The sequence below is a fragment of the Asterias rubens genome, chromosome 13 (genome assembly GCF_902459465.1).
Source record: "Asterias rubens chromosome 13, eAstRub1.3, whole genome shotgun sequence".
Taxonomy (NCBI): domain Eukaryota; kingdom Metazoa; phylum Echinodermata; class Asteroidea; order Forcipulatida; family Asteriidae; genus Asterias; species Asterias rubens.
The window spans coordinates 84,053-98,523 of NC_047074.1; the positions used below are offsets into that span (position 1 = coordinate 84,053).

A 14,471-nucleotide genomic window follows, 5' to 3' on the forward strand; every position below is an offset into this window, starting at 1 on the left:
CAAAACAAAAATTACATCCTTGAAAACTGGGAAGAACCTTGGATTTTACATCAAGCCTTGCTCAGAAACAGCCTCTTGTTTGGCATTCAGTATGTCTTGGTTAAGACACATCAGTCTGGTCTTAAGTGTTTCTCATCACAGCAAAGGCAATAATGTAGAGTTTGATTTCTTTAATTCCTTACCTCCTTTTACTGGGAATGACACCCATCTCCCCTTCCTCTCCAGTATGAAGGACTTGTCTCGCTTGCCACCATTCATCATCGCTAGCATTGGTTACGTGTAAAATATCACCATAACCAAAGCTTAATCCTTGACTGGGTAGTCCGCTATCTTTTGTCTTGTCATAATCAAACAAGGCTCTGAGGATGAGGTTCATTATGATAGAAATAAGGCTTTGCTACATCTAGTTATATTCATTTAAATATTTAAAGATGTTTAGGTTTAAGCCTTGCTCAGAAACAGCCTCTTGTTTGGCATTCAGTATGTCTTGGTAAAGACACATCAGTCTGGTCTTAAGTGTTTCTCATCACAGCGAAGGCATTAACAGCTCAATTATTCCACACTTTAATCAACAAAAAATATCAAAGCCATCTCTATAACAAGGAAATAAATACAAAAACATAAAGGCTCTCATATAAAGACATATAACAACTTTTTTTAAAGCTATTGAATGTGAATATACCACTATATAATTAATGCCACTCAATAAAATAATGAAAGTGTATGCATCAAATAACAAATTGACAACAACACAAAAGCCAAATCAAGCTCATAATAGGCCTCTAAATAAGCCACCACATAAACTGCCGTGGTGCTCTGTGCTTTTGCTGTGGTGCCCTTTGCAAAGTTCCCAATACTGCCGTGGTGCTCTGTGCTTTTGCTGTGGTGCCCTTTGCAAAGTTCCCAATACAAATTAACAGTTTCCTCATAGTGGTGCCCCTTATCAGTGCAAAATTGCTTTGCCCCTTCAAGAGTCATAGTGATGTTTTGCTTTGCCCCTTCAAGAGTCATAGTGATGTTTTGCTTTGCCCCTTCAAGAGTCATAGTGATGTTTTGCTTTGCCACTTCAAGAGTCATAGTGATGTTTTGCTTTGCCCCTTCAAGAGTCATAGTGATGTTTTGCTTTGCCCCTTCAAGAGTCATAGTGATGTTTTGCTTTGCCACTTCAAGAGTCATAGTGATGTTTTGCTTTGCCCCTTCAAGAGTCATAGTGATGTTTTGCTTTGCCCCTTCAAGAGTCATAGTGATGTTTTGCTTTGCCACTTCAAGAGTCATAGTGATGTTTTGCTTTGCCCCTGCAAGAGTCATAGTGATGTTTTGCTTTGCCCCTTCAAGAGTCATAGTGATGTTTTGCTTTGCCCCTTCAAGAGTCGTAGTGATGTTTTGCTTTGCCACTTCAAGAGTCATAGTGATGTTTTGCTTTGCCACTTCAAGAGTCATAGTGATGTTTTGCTTTGCCCCTGCAAGAGTCATAGTGATGTTTTGCTTTGCCCCTTCAAGAGTCATAGTGATGTTTTGCTTTGCCCCTTCAAGAGTCATAGTGATGTTTTGCTTTGCCCCTTCAAGAGTCATAGTGATGTTTTGCTTTGCCCCTTCAAGAGTCATAGTGATGTTTTGCTTTGCCCCTTCAAGAGTCATAGTGATGTTTTGCTTTGCCCCTTCAAGAGTCATAGTGATGTTTTGCTTTGCCCCTGCAAGAGTCATAGTGATGTTATTCTTTAGTACATCTTGTTCGACCTTGCCGTTTACAGATGTAAATTACTTACCTGACATAGAGCGAGCGTTTTGGTGCTGTTCGGAGACTGCCTGTAGTACTGACTGAACTATTCATCATTTCTTCCCTCAAGGATTGTATCTTGGCTTCAAATCGATTGTATTCTAGTCATCAAAAATATAAATAACAATGTTTGTCAGTGACAATAAATTGTTACAGATTAGCAATGAATTTAACAGGGAACCATGAAATGTGTAAGCAGTATTGCGATGTAAGCAGGCTGTCTTTAAGTCCACAACTACTTGACATGATTTAGACGTCCTCACAAACTCAAATAATTTTTAAGTAACAAGCCCGCTATAAAACTGCTTTGAGTCCACATTACTCTCATTTCATCAAGATATTCAAATTTATCATCCAACTAGTTCCTAATGTAGATTTATGAAGTGTCTACAATACAGTGGGACAAATTTACAAAGAAGTTCCTAGATAAGCTGTTGGCTGTAGTTGACGTTAAATTGAGCTGACTTCTGTATCATTAAGAAAAGCTCACTAAAAAGGCATTTAGAAAATAGGTACTTTGTTTGTTCTAAAATTGATCAATGAATTAGTAATGTCTTCCAAAATGCACGGTGACTACATACGAAGGTGTGAGGTTTGCTCAAGTGGAAAGATTGACCGAGTTTAACATTCCCCTTGCTGGATACAACACAGTTCAACACTCTGGCCCCACTTTCATGGATCTGTTTCCCAAGGAATACTGTGCTTAATAAAACCTTGTGTTTAACAGGCACAGTAAGCACTGAATTTTGCAGTTAGCAGATGCCATGAAATTAAGCCCGATTTAATGGTAAAGCTATGGAGTGATGAATCCTTAGAATAACAATACAGTTTTTGTTAGCCTTGCTCATATACAGCCTCTTTGTTTGGCATTCAGTATGTCTTGGTTAGACACATTAGTCTGGTCATAAGTGGTTTAATCATCACAGCCAAGGCATTAACAGCTTAATGGAACAATGTTGAAGAAATGAAATATCTTATGTTTAGGGTTAAGCTTTGCTCATATACAGCCTCTTTGTTTGGCATTCAGTATGTCTTGGTTAGACACATTAGTCTGGTCATAAGTGGTTTAATCATCACAGCCAAGGCATTAACAGCTTAATGGAACAATGTTGAAGAAATGAAATATCTTATGTTTAGGGTTAAGCTTTGCTCATATACAGCCTCTTTGTTTGGCATTCAGTATGTCTTGGTTAGGGTACGTTCAGACGTGGGGTTAAACTAGTCCTTAATCCGAGCACCGCGGGTGTCCAAAAGATAACCATGACTTAGTCCAAAATTGGCTTGCGTTCACACAGTGAGTTTATTCTGGTCAAGCGGACTAAACTAGCCCACGATGTTGATTATTAGGTCATGCATCGGCGAACCTTACCATTGCTGGTTCCGGTTTGTTACATTGTCCATGCGTTTTCCACAGGGTTTCGATCCGCTATCGTTTCTACGAACCTCATGGTCATTATGTATTCCATCATTAAAGACGGCAAAATCACTTCATATCCTTGCTTGGCCCCAGCACAAACGCAATTCTATTGTGCCCGCTGAAGTTTCCGTTCCGCACTGCCCTCGATGAACGAAACATTTACACGTTGTTGTTGAAAGCTTCAAATTATTTTCGAGTGTGAACTTTTGTAAATATATCACAACTTGGTCATTAAGAAGTCGTAGCCTACACACATTCTCATGTTACGTTAAAAATTGTTTTTCAATTCAACATTAGTCTGCTACTCGTATAACTGTTACGTAAAGTTGTTGAGGGCAGGAACCAGATACAACCTAGTTTTCGAACCCAAACTTTGGTCTTAATTGTCGATCCCGTGTGTGTAGCTTAGCTGTGATTAGATGCCACTTTCTTCAAAGCAAAACCCGTTCGTTATCATAAAGTAGCGTTGCACACTGAAGAAGTGAATTTAAAAACTAAATAGTGCTACTAAAAATGAGAACTTGTTTTCGTGCGACGTCCATTTCAAACATTTTCGGCGAAGGGGAATACCGGGGCCCCAACACTTAATGGTAACATAAAGGGAAGGCAGCGGAGAGACGCAAGGAGATATTATATAGCTCCATGGATTCATGAAGACACCACCCAATACTCGCTGCCGATCCATCCATACACGTGGAATGACGTCACCTTTGTTGCCGCGGTCATTTGGGCTAAAATAGACCGGAAGTAGCAGGTCAGTTGCGTTCCAACGATGGTTTACTGGGCCTCGCAGCGGGGGGTTGGTCGTAAAACCTGGGCTAAGTTAGTCTAGTCCACCAATTTTTTTGGTTTAGTTTAGCCCAGCTCAGTGGGTCAAATTAACCCTCGCGGACCAGAATATTGCGTTCACACGCAGGGTTAGTTTAGCACTTTTGGATTAAGGACTAGTTTAACCCCACGTCTGAACGTACCCTTTGACACATCAGTCTGGTCATAAGTGGTTTAATCATCACAGCCAAGGCATTAACAGCTCAATGGAACAATGTTGAAGAAATGAAATATCTTATGTTTAGGGTTAAGCTTTGCTCATATACAGCCTCTTTGTTTGGCATTCAGTATGTCTTGGTTAGACACATCAGTCTGGTCATAAGTGGTTTAATCATCACAGCGAAGGCATTTGAGAGTGGAACGTTGTTATGTTAAACATCTATGGGCAAGGGTTTTGAACGATTTTAATTAATGTAAGGGTTGATCGAATGTAAACAAATTGATCATTTTTTTGTCTCCTTTAAAAGATTGCTATTAATGTGTTACCTTCAGGTTTATACTGAGCATCAATAACTACAGTCTGTCCCGTCCCTTTCAACGCTAGAGCAGCATCTTCATGAGTAGCACTCCGTAAATCTTTCTTATTTACCTACGGGATCAAAACAAACACATTCAAACATTAATGAATAGATTCAAAATTTGCTCAACTCTCAATGGAGTAATTTAAAAAAAAGTTGTTGCTAAAAAAAGAAAACCTTCTTTGAGGTATTGCCATTAGTCCAAAGTTGTTGTCCAAGTTTCATAATCAAGCACTGCACTTTACAGACCCAAACTAATACTGTTTGGCCAGTCAGCCCAAATTAAGCTATAAGTTACTTTATAATGATTTTGTTTCATACAGGATGATTAACTAAAGAACCATCCAAGGGGCTAGGGCCAACATCAGACACTATAAAAGTATATATTTTCTGTTCTTTTTAAACAACACTTCCCCAAGAACAAGGTTAAGACTAGTTTAACCAAGATCTAAATTAATCCTTAGAATAACACTGCAGTTTTTGTTAGCCTTGCTCATATACAGCCTCTTTGTTTGGCATTCAGTATGTCTTGGTTAGACACATCAGTTCTTTAATCATCACAGTGAAGGCGATTGGGAGTGGAGCGTTGTTATGGTAAACAGAAGCTAACACCCCCGCACAGAGTAAAAACAATCACAAGCCAGAGGGAGTTATCATTATGGCTTTGCATCTTGAATATCTAGAACAGTGAACGAGATAACATCTACAAAAGATTGAAAAAAACACTTTAAAGGTTTTACAACAGTTCAGAGTTGTTTTTCTCTACAAAGGTGTTATACGTAACACAGGCACAATAACTGGGACACCCAGATGATTTGATTTTCTTGGGTTTAGAGGAAAAAAACACTGAGTGAAACCAAAGCACAACTGAACAGACATAGTGTGCACAAAATCAGCCATAAAAAAGGCTTTACAAATCTTGTTCTGGTTAAAAGAACGGTGATTCTTGCAAATACGCAAAACTAGTCACAAAACATAATATTATGTGTACCACACAATGACAACAATTCATTTTAATTCATTTAATGTTGTGGATAAGACCCACAGCTACAGTCATTACCACTCATTATTGTAACAAATAAAAGCAATCTATTCAAACCATTATATCCCATGACAAACAGATCAGCTTTTGAAAAGACTTACGGATAGAATCTGATCTCCTCTCTTGAGTTCTCCGCTGAGGTCAGCAACTCCTCCAGCCAGAATGAAGGAGATAAAAATACCTTCCCCATCCTCCCCTCCTACAATGTTAAACCCTAAGCCAGTCGCTCCTTTGTTAAGAATCACAGTCCTTGGCTCCCTGTGGTTGCAAATCAAATTAAAAAGACGCTTTTAAAAACTACAGCTGGTGAGAAAGAGATGTGGTGATCCTGAATGTATTGACGTCATTGTAACGTAATATTGATAGACAAGCAATGAGGAAAGACTCAATCAAAACAAAAAGGCAAGAAAAGGGGTGGAGCCTTATCTGAAATGTTTAACAATGTTGACTGCCTGGAGTGAATGTGCACACAATTAGCACAACTCAATTGCACTCACTCAACAATGCAACAAATTAATAGTCGGCTGCACAAAGCACCGAGGTTCCTCGTAAGTTCAACACCGTAGTGATTTTTTTTGTGACATCACGCTTTGCTTAACAGTTAAGTTCAATCTTAGCTCTTTGTGAAATCAGCCCCTGGAGAGCCAGCTTTAAAAAAACAATATCTTATGCATCTAAACAAACAAAAATCTTTTAATTAATCAATATCTTATGTTTAGGGTTAAGCCTTGCTCAGAAACAGCCTCTTGTTTAGCATTCAGTATGTCTTGGTAAAGACACATCAGTCTGGTCTTAAGTGTTTCTCATCACAGCAAAGGCATTGACAGCTTAGTTAATACTATTCAGTTTGGTTTTACCCATATACACCGATGTGTGTTAGCACTGTATACTCAGTACTCACCAGAGTTCTGTGAAATCACAGACATATTACTCAGGTGGGATTGTTTTTCACAGAACTCTGGAAAGTACCGAGTTTACAGTGCTTACACACATCGGTGTATATGGGTAAAACCAAAATGACTATTCTTTATCCCGATGCAAATTTAACATCCATCAATAAATAATCTATGATATCAAAGGACCAGCTTGATCCCCTCCCGGCTTTACTTCGACAACATTGGGTTAAATGGGAGGAAAACAACACAGCCATGATCTAGGTCTACTGAATACATACCTTGGAAAGTCATCATCATTTTGTACATATGGTTTGATACCATTTCCCTCGTAGGTACCTGTGGGTGAAGGCGGGATATTATGCAGCTTCTGCATAGAGCTGTAGGATCCCTCGGGATATTGAGGTGGATTCATATCAGACATTTCCTGGTGGGGAGGGGTCGCTGGGCGTCGAGGTTGCTCAGACTTCAAACCCGTGGAGGCAACACTGATAACCTTGGGTTCTGGATAGGCTGCAATGGTAAAATAACATCATGTTGAAGGAAAGCAATATAGTAAAACAATAATTAACTTTGGAAAACATTGGAGTGGAAAAGATTTCTTGAAGATTTCTTGAAGTGGTGGATGGGTGGCGAGGAAGGAGCAATGATAGAGACATCAGGTTGTTTATTGTACGTATGTTGGAACCTATAACTAGGTATCAAGGGCTTGGTTGCACGAAGCACAGAGATTCCTTGTATACTCAACACCGTAATGATTGGTTTTGTGACATCACGCTTTGCTTAACAATAAGATTGATACACATTTAAGTTCAATCTTAGCTCTTTAAGAAATCAGCCCCTGGACAGCAAGCTTTTCATGAAATATCTTATGTTTAGGTTTAAGCCTTGCTCAGAAACAGCCTCTTGTTTGGCATTCAGTATGTCTTGGTAAAGACACATCAGTCTGGTCTAAGTGCTTCTCATCACAGCGAAGGCATTAACAGCTTAATGGAACAATGTTGAAGAAATCTTGTTGTGAAGTTATCCAACAAGTGGCTTAAAGTGAATGGTTCTTGTTGGAACATTCGGGATATTAATAGATTTTTTCTTACGTGGTGGCGGTGAGGAAGGAGCAATGTTGGAGACATCAGGTTGTGATGTTATACTCTGAGGTGGCGATGGGGGATAGCTTGGTACTGCACCTTTGACGACAGTCAACATGACGACCTCACTCGTTGCTTTCAAGACAGCTACAGCTTCCTCATGAGTTACCTCGTCTAGTTTACGGTTTCCAACCTGAATATAAGGTTGGGATTGGTGGAAGATCAGTTAGAATTGCAAAAAGTCATGAGAAAGTGAGAAGGTTCTTTGTTAAAAAGAATAGTATTAAGCCTTGCTCAGAAACAGCCTCTTGTTTGGCATTCAGTATGTCTTGGTTAAGACACATCAGTCTGGTCTTAAGTGTTTCTCATCACAGCGAAGGCATTTGGTAGGGTTAAAAGGAAGGCTGATTTGCTTCAATAAGCTGCCTTTTAACAGAAAGACAATCATCGCTATATAGCTTCTGTAAGGATCTGTGTTTAGGTTTAACCATCTACTTTTTCAATCAACACAATCATAATGGCAGGTCAAAACCTTGTTGATTAAGTTAGAATGAGTTCAAACAACTTTGTACTAAACACAGAAACCATTTCAAAGAAACTACTCAAGACATCTTGACCACTCAAGCTACAGTCCTAGATGTTAATACTTACTGCTATAATCTTATCCCCCATCTGCAGGTTCCCATCCATCTGTGCAGCACCCCCATCGATGATCTTGGTTACAAATATACCATTGTCTCCAGCTACATGTTGATTCCCACACCCTCCAGCGATGCTAAAACCTAACCCCTTCGTTCCTTTAACCAGTTTGATTCGGAGGACATCTCCAGGACGTCGTTGCCTTCTCCGTCTTATAACCTGAGGAGAAAACATTTCATTTCAAATTAGCGTCAATTTGATGACATACCTAGGCTTAACTTCTAAGAACAATTGCAATTGTTTAAATTGAGTTGTACAATATTAGATTGTTTGTTTTAAGCCTTGCTCAGAAACAGCCTCTTGTTTAGCATTCAGTATGTCTTGGTAAAGACACATCAGTCTGGTCATAAGTGTTGCTCATCACAGCGAAGGCATTAACAGCTCAATTTATATTAATCCTCATATGATATTAAAGGACCAGCTTATTCCCCTCCCACACTCACTCTGATTTCATTGAGTTTAATGGGAGATAAACAACACAGCATTCTCCTTAAGATGATCAGCGCTAACTGTTGTCAACCACCGGTTCTTCTCAGAACCAACACTACTCAAAAGATATGAAATATCTTGGCTTAATTTCAAAGAACAAACGTTATTGTTTAAATTGAGAGATACAAAGCTGCGTGGGTCACTCACCAGATTGACAATATTTCCTGTTCTTTTGAGAGCATCTACAGCAACTTGGTGAGGAATATTCTGTATCTCTGAGTCATTTACTCTGACAATGATGTCGTTCAATCTACAAATAAAAACACAAAAATTAAACATACAGTGCCCAACGTATCAAATGGATTCAAAATGCTAAATATTATAGGGGTTTTTTCTTCTTAGATTTTTCACAAACTGTTGATTTATATAAAATGAAGTGTACATGTAGGCTTGTAAAACTCAAAATGAAACAAAAGCTTGAATAATGAATTTTGAGTGTGTGTTGAAAAATTCTCAATATTTTCTCAATATTTCAAATTTCATTTTCAGGAACTGTCTTTGTTGGCAACTCTCATAAATAGAAACCTGTGATATTGGTGTTTTGGAGTAAGAGCCAATAATTATTTTTCACACTTTAATAAATTCTTAAACGTTTACTAAAAATAGAACCTTTCAAAAAGAAGCTTTTAATATTGAATTTCTTCACATGGCGGTACCTTTTTCTATGTAGCTTAAAGTTGATAACTTCCTTACTACTTACACACTCTTAGTTGAAGTGAATTATAAAGAATCCTGGATCTTACCCAATGAGTGAAATAAATTCTTAAGACCCTAGATCTTTTACTAGAAATTCAACAGCCAGAATGAAGAGTGAGTTTACCTGAGTCTTCCACCAACTGCTGCTGCACCCCCTGGGATGAGCTTAGTAATGAAGATACTTGGATCATCTCCAATGTGTGGATTATCCACTCCTCCTGCTATGCTGAACCCGAGCCCAGCTCCTCCCTGAAATAGAGACAAGCCATTTACTCATACATTCATTCCTTCCATCGCTACTAAATCTACTTGGCTTCTTAACACTGATTATTCCAGTCTATCTTTGGAGGTAGGGGAAAATCGATCACATTCAGAAGTCTTGTGTATATCATCTTTGTACCTGTTTTAATAATTACGTTTTAAACATTTTGAATTCTGCTCATTCTCTTCAATCCAGAAATAAAGCCAGGGGTTTTTTATTGTGAAAAGCTACCACAAATATTGTAATTTAAACCACAGTATTGTTCCGATTTTAATGAGCTCAATGTGTTTGAAACCACACATTGTTAGCAATCAGCACTGAAGAAGGCATGCTATTGAAGTCTATCCGGTGAGTATTAATTACTCATGAACTGATGGTTCAACCAAAACAGAAGCTTACCCGATTTAATATGATGTCTTCATATTCCCACTCGTCTATATTGTTCTGCAAAAATTGGAAAATAAATAAATTAAGGCAACTCATAATGACATTGAGCCAACACTAAATAATTCACCACTTCCAAGATGATAGAACTATACGATGAGCAATCATCAATATCCTTGATAATCATACAGTATACAGTTTGCAAGCATGGTGGTTAATATAACCATGGATGGTATAACATTGTACTCATGATACCTTGATTTTCAGTTCATACACAACACATGCTTACAAGGAAATTATCTGCTTACTCTCAAAGACAAACTGGCAGAGGGTGGGCCATGATACCTTCAATCCAAAAACATTTCATATCTTGAAATTTATTGCCAAATGTGCAGAGATGTAACACGTTATTAAAGGATTGGGATGGAGGATTAATACAGTGATGTGCTGTAGACACTTTGTACATGATGAAGGATATAACTTGAGGGCAATCAATGAAGCAAGAAAGCTTGTAAGCTAATAATGATACATTGAAGCAGCTTGTATAATGCTAGATAGAAGGAAAGATGTGTGAAGCTCCTCATCATCTCTATCCTCCAGACTAACTCACTGCCCCACATACATGTACATCAACTCATGCTAATGAAAATATGTTTTTGCATGGTGTTATTTGCCAGTTCAGGAGTTCAGCATTTAATTCCTGCTGTGTCTAGGGAGTGAAGCACTTCAATGATGAACAACAACACCTGAGCTCACTGTTTGCAAAGATCTCAAAAGCTCATGTCAACTACTTATTCAATGGTATACTAACCAAGTTTGTTTTTATGACCCATTTTGTCTATTTTAAAAAGAGCTGTTTTTTGTGGGTTTTTTTTTGTGTTTTTGTGTGTGTGTTTTTTTTTTTTTTTTTTTGGGGGGGGGGGTTTTTTGGGGGGGGGTCTTCTCTTTTTTTTTTTTTTTTTTTTTTTTTTTTTTTTATCCCCCCTTTTTTTGTAGAAGATTCATGGCTGTTTCAATGCCATGAAGAAAACAATTTTATGCCCAAGAGTTTTCCTTTCAATAAATGTCAAGAAAACTTAAGTCAAATAGTCTCCTAAAACGTAAAGATTACCTCAACACAACATTGTACTGATTTGGTTTGATCATATTTGGTTAGTATAAACACAAATATCCTTGAATATCTTAAGATATTAAATCATATTTAGACATTGGATTCAAATAAATAAGACATGTCTGTATTCTTACCATTGGAAGGCTGTCGCTTGGTGATACCTCGTTGGGAGACTGTTTAAGATGGTCAGCATTTACAAAGACAGGGGAAGGACTCGGCTGTTGGAAGAACAAGAAGAAAAGAAAACAAAATTTTAAACAACTCTCATAACATGCATCAGTACAAATTTTGTAGTGTAAAGGATCACTGACAATTTATTATCACACATTTTTTATTGCATTGACTATATTTTGTAGATTATGCAATCTGAACTGGTGTGCCAAGTGAAGTGACCTACAGGCCTAGACCAGGGGAAGAACACACACCTGAAAACCCAACGGTTAAATTACCATACTCTTAAATGGGTAAATTTCAATGGTAAATTCATTCCTTTAAATAACTGCAAACCTCTCAATGTATTTTAGATTATTTTAACCTACAGCAGAACCTACAAGTATACACAGCAGCACAAATTTTACATGCTTGCATGGCAGTGAAACCACTACCCGCCTACAAGTATACACAGCAGCACAAATTGTACATGCTTGCATGGCAGTGAAACCACTACCCGCCTACATGTAATGCCAACCCAATTTAATAGTCGCTTCCAAAATGGAAAATGAATACAATCTAATTTGTGTAATTGCCATCTCCTGTACATTTTCATTATCCTGTAGCTGTAGACCTCTTCCATCAATACGTCAAAAAGCCTATGGACAGGTGAAGCAATTTCATTACTGCTAGAGAACTCCATACATTCATTTAATGGCACAGACTTTTTGTCGTATCTAACACGCTGCACAAACAACTCTACTTCACAGAAGGTGAAGTGGCAAGGAGGGACGATAGTAAAATTACAAAGCGTGTTGCAGTAAAGGTACAAAGCAAACGTAGGAGTCAAGCCTAGCCAGGGGACCAACAGTTTCCAATGGTCCACATTTGCCTCAAGATGGAGTTTCCGTTTGGGAGAACGTTTCATAGCTGATGAGTTCGCTCCAACAGTCACTGGGGAAAAAATTAAGTTATGTTGCGATACGTAGTGACATCGTGCTCACTGGTGTAGATTTTTACATCAGGTAAATTGGTTAATAAGCAAAGTTGACACCTCAGAATGGATTGAAAATGAAGACAAGTAGGTTAATTTACTCTAGCTATAAATTTATGATGAGAAGCAGGAACAATACCAAGATTGCAAACTCTTTAAGCTACAGTTATCACCAAATGATTTTCCCTGGATGGGAGATTGTTAAAGGATGCCGCTATCCTCATTGCTTGATCTACTCTTGCCATTAAGCCAGAGTACTCTGTCTGAATCTATTAGGGTTGAGATATCAAGCCATCCCAGTTCTCATCTCAAGACGTTTAAAGGCAGTGTCTTAATGATACTTAGTCATCTGACACCATGCTCCAATCTATTCTTCATCTAAAAGGTGAATTTCACTGAGATGAAGAAGGTGTTTCCTCTTCAAAATAGTGCAAAGAACCATGAAGATCAATGCTATAAAATCAATACATAAATTTCGTTTGTTTATTATTGGTATTATTGTTTATCTTTAATTAATTGTAATTGTTCTTTAATTTTCGTTTTTTATGTTAGTTTTACAAAAAAAAGTTAGTTTTTATTTTATTTAGCTTTTGGCCCTTTTGGCCGCCCATACATTACATCAAGGTCTTCTAATACTACAACTTCATAATCAACGCTGTGTATTGAATTCATACAGAGAGAGATTATTTTACAAATCAATTTGCTTCCCATCCCACCAATATAGGTCAGTATAACGACCAAAGCCAGACCGTTCTTTAATAAATGCCAATATCTGTAAAAATCATGATTTTCCAACCTTGATCATTGACTCTGGAAGCAACAGTGATTTCATCACCCCTGGCCATACAAGAAATCCAATTCCATCTAATCCAAAATCCGCATTTCATTTCCACCTTGTACATGCCTATGACACAATTTAGTTCAAGACCTCAAACTTAGAAACAGAAAATGTTTTTTAAATCTCTACAGGGCGGTGTTCATATATTCACTTCAATAATTTCCTTTGATTGATTTAATCTTAGAATTCTTGACTGTCAAGCACTTTTCAGTATATAAAGCTAAAATCCTTGTTAATAACCCATCTTGATGTTAACAGAGTCAATAGGGCCAGATGTCAATCCAGCTAAAAAGCTAAGATCTCACATATTATGTCAGTCAGTTGGAAAAGCTAAGATCTCACATAATTTATTATTAGGGCCACTGATTTTCCGCGATCGCGGAAAACGGACGGAATTCGCGGAATCCGCCCTTTGAAACGGAAAACGGGATTTCAGAAAATTTGATTTTTTATTTATTATTTTTTTTCTTGACGCCAAAACTATTGAAATTGCATTCTTTATTAAGATTCTTTTTGTTAAACTAAAAAGGCATCAGAAATCAGACCATTAAAAAGTACGAGATCGTAACCGTGGATCATTCTGTTCTACTTCACACCATCCTCAATGTTTACACACATGATGTACACACGTTGTTAACATGGTTAAGCGAAGGGCATTATTCGCGGCTCGTTTTAAACATTTTTTGTTCACCCAAATTGCATTTTCTCCCTCTCTTTTACCAACAATCATACACAAACTAGCTTACCTATGATCTATAAGAACACATACAATGTTTTTTCATCTCGGAAAGGTCTAAAATAAAACCGTAAACTGTCAACATTCTGTCGCCAAAGCGAAAACAAAATGGCTGACATTTTGTTTGTGGATGGAGAATGGTCACGTCCATAGACTTGTTTCCAAGTCTTTGATCATGCTGAAACAGCGCCCTCTTGTGGATACACTCCTGTCATTAGCCTACAATGTGGCTGATGCAGAGAATCAACTGCAGTTTTAGACTTGGAATCAAGTCTATCACATCATGTGCATTGATACTGCAGTCACAGTGCAACCTTTTTAGAACAGCAGTATACAAAATAATCCACAATTATAAAAAAAAGTATTTTTTTGAAATTTGTCAGTTCAAATGAACATTTTACGAAGTCAACAGTGCAACTTATCTCAAATTGTTTTTTATAAGTGTGTCCCTGGGTATTAAACAACCTTTTATCTAATTAAAAAAACATGAAACGGAATTTTTTGTGCCTGAAACGGAATTCATGTTTTTGCCAAACGGAATTTGCACTTTTC

The 14,471-nt window shown here is 37.7% G+C and overlaps 1 protein-coding gene across 9 annotated transcripts in view; it reads right to left on the bottom strand.

The window, feature by feature from the left end:
- Positions 1-14,471, bottom strand: part of LOC117298381 (disks large homolog 2-like) — an 88,691-nt gene that overhangs the window by 6,987 nt on the left and 67,233 nt on the right. For all 9 annotated transcript variants that reach the window (XM_033781613.1, XM_033781614.1, XM_033781617.1 and 6 more), the window contains 11 exons: positions 11,336-11,419; positions 10,106-10,150; positions 9,569-9,693; positions 8,896-8,998; positions 8,212-8,418; positions 7,570-7,753; positions 6,757-6,988; positions 5,684-5,840; positions 4,509-4,611; positions 1,767-1,878; positions 183-359 (listed from right to left, as the gene is read on the bottom strand). In XM_033781613.1, coding sequence (XP_033637504.1) covers positions 183-359; positions 1,767-1,878; positions 4,509-4,611; positions 5,684-5,840; positions 6,757-6,988; positions 7,570-7,753; positions 8,212-8,418; positions 8,896-8,998; positions 9,569-9,693; positions 10,106-10,150; positions 11,336-11,419 — 1,529 coding nt within the window. The remainder of the gene's footprint in view (positions 1-182; positions 360-1,766; positions 1,879-4,508; positions 4,612-5,683; positions 5,841-6,756; positions 6,989-7,569; positions 7,754-8,211; positions 8,419-8,895; positions 8,999-9,568; positions 9,694-10,105; positions 10,151-11,335; positions 11,420-14,471) is intronic.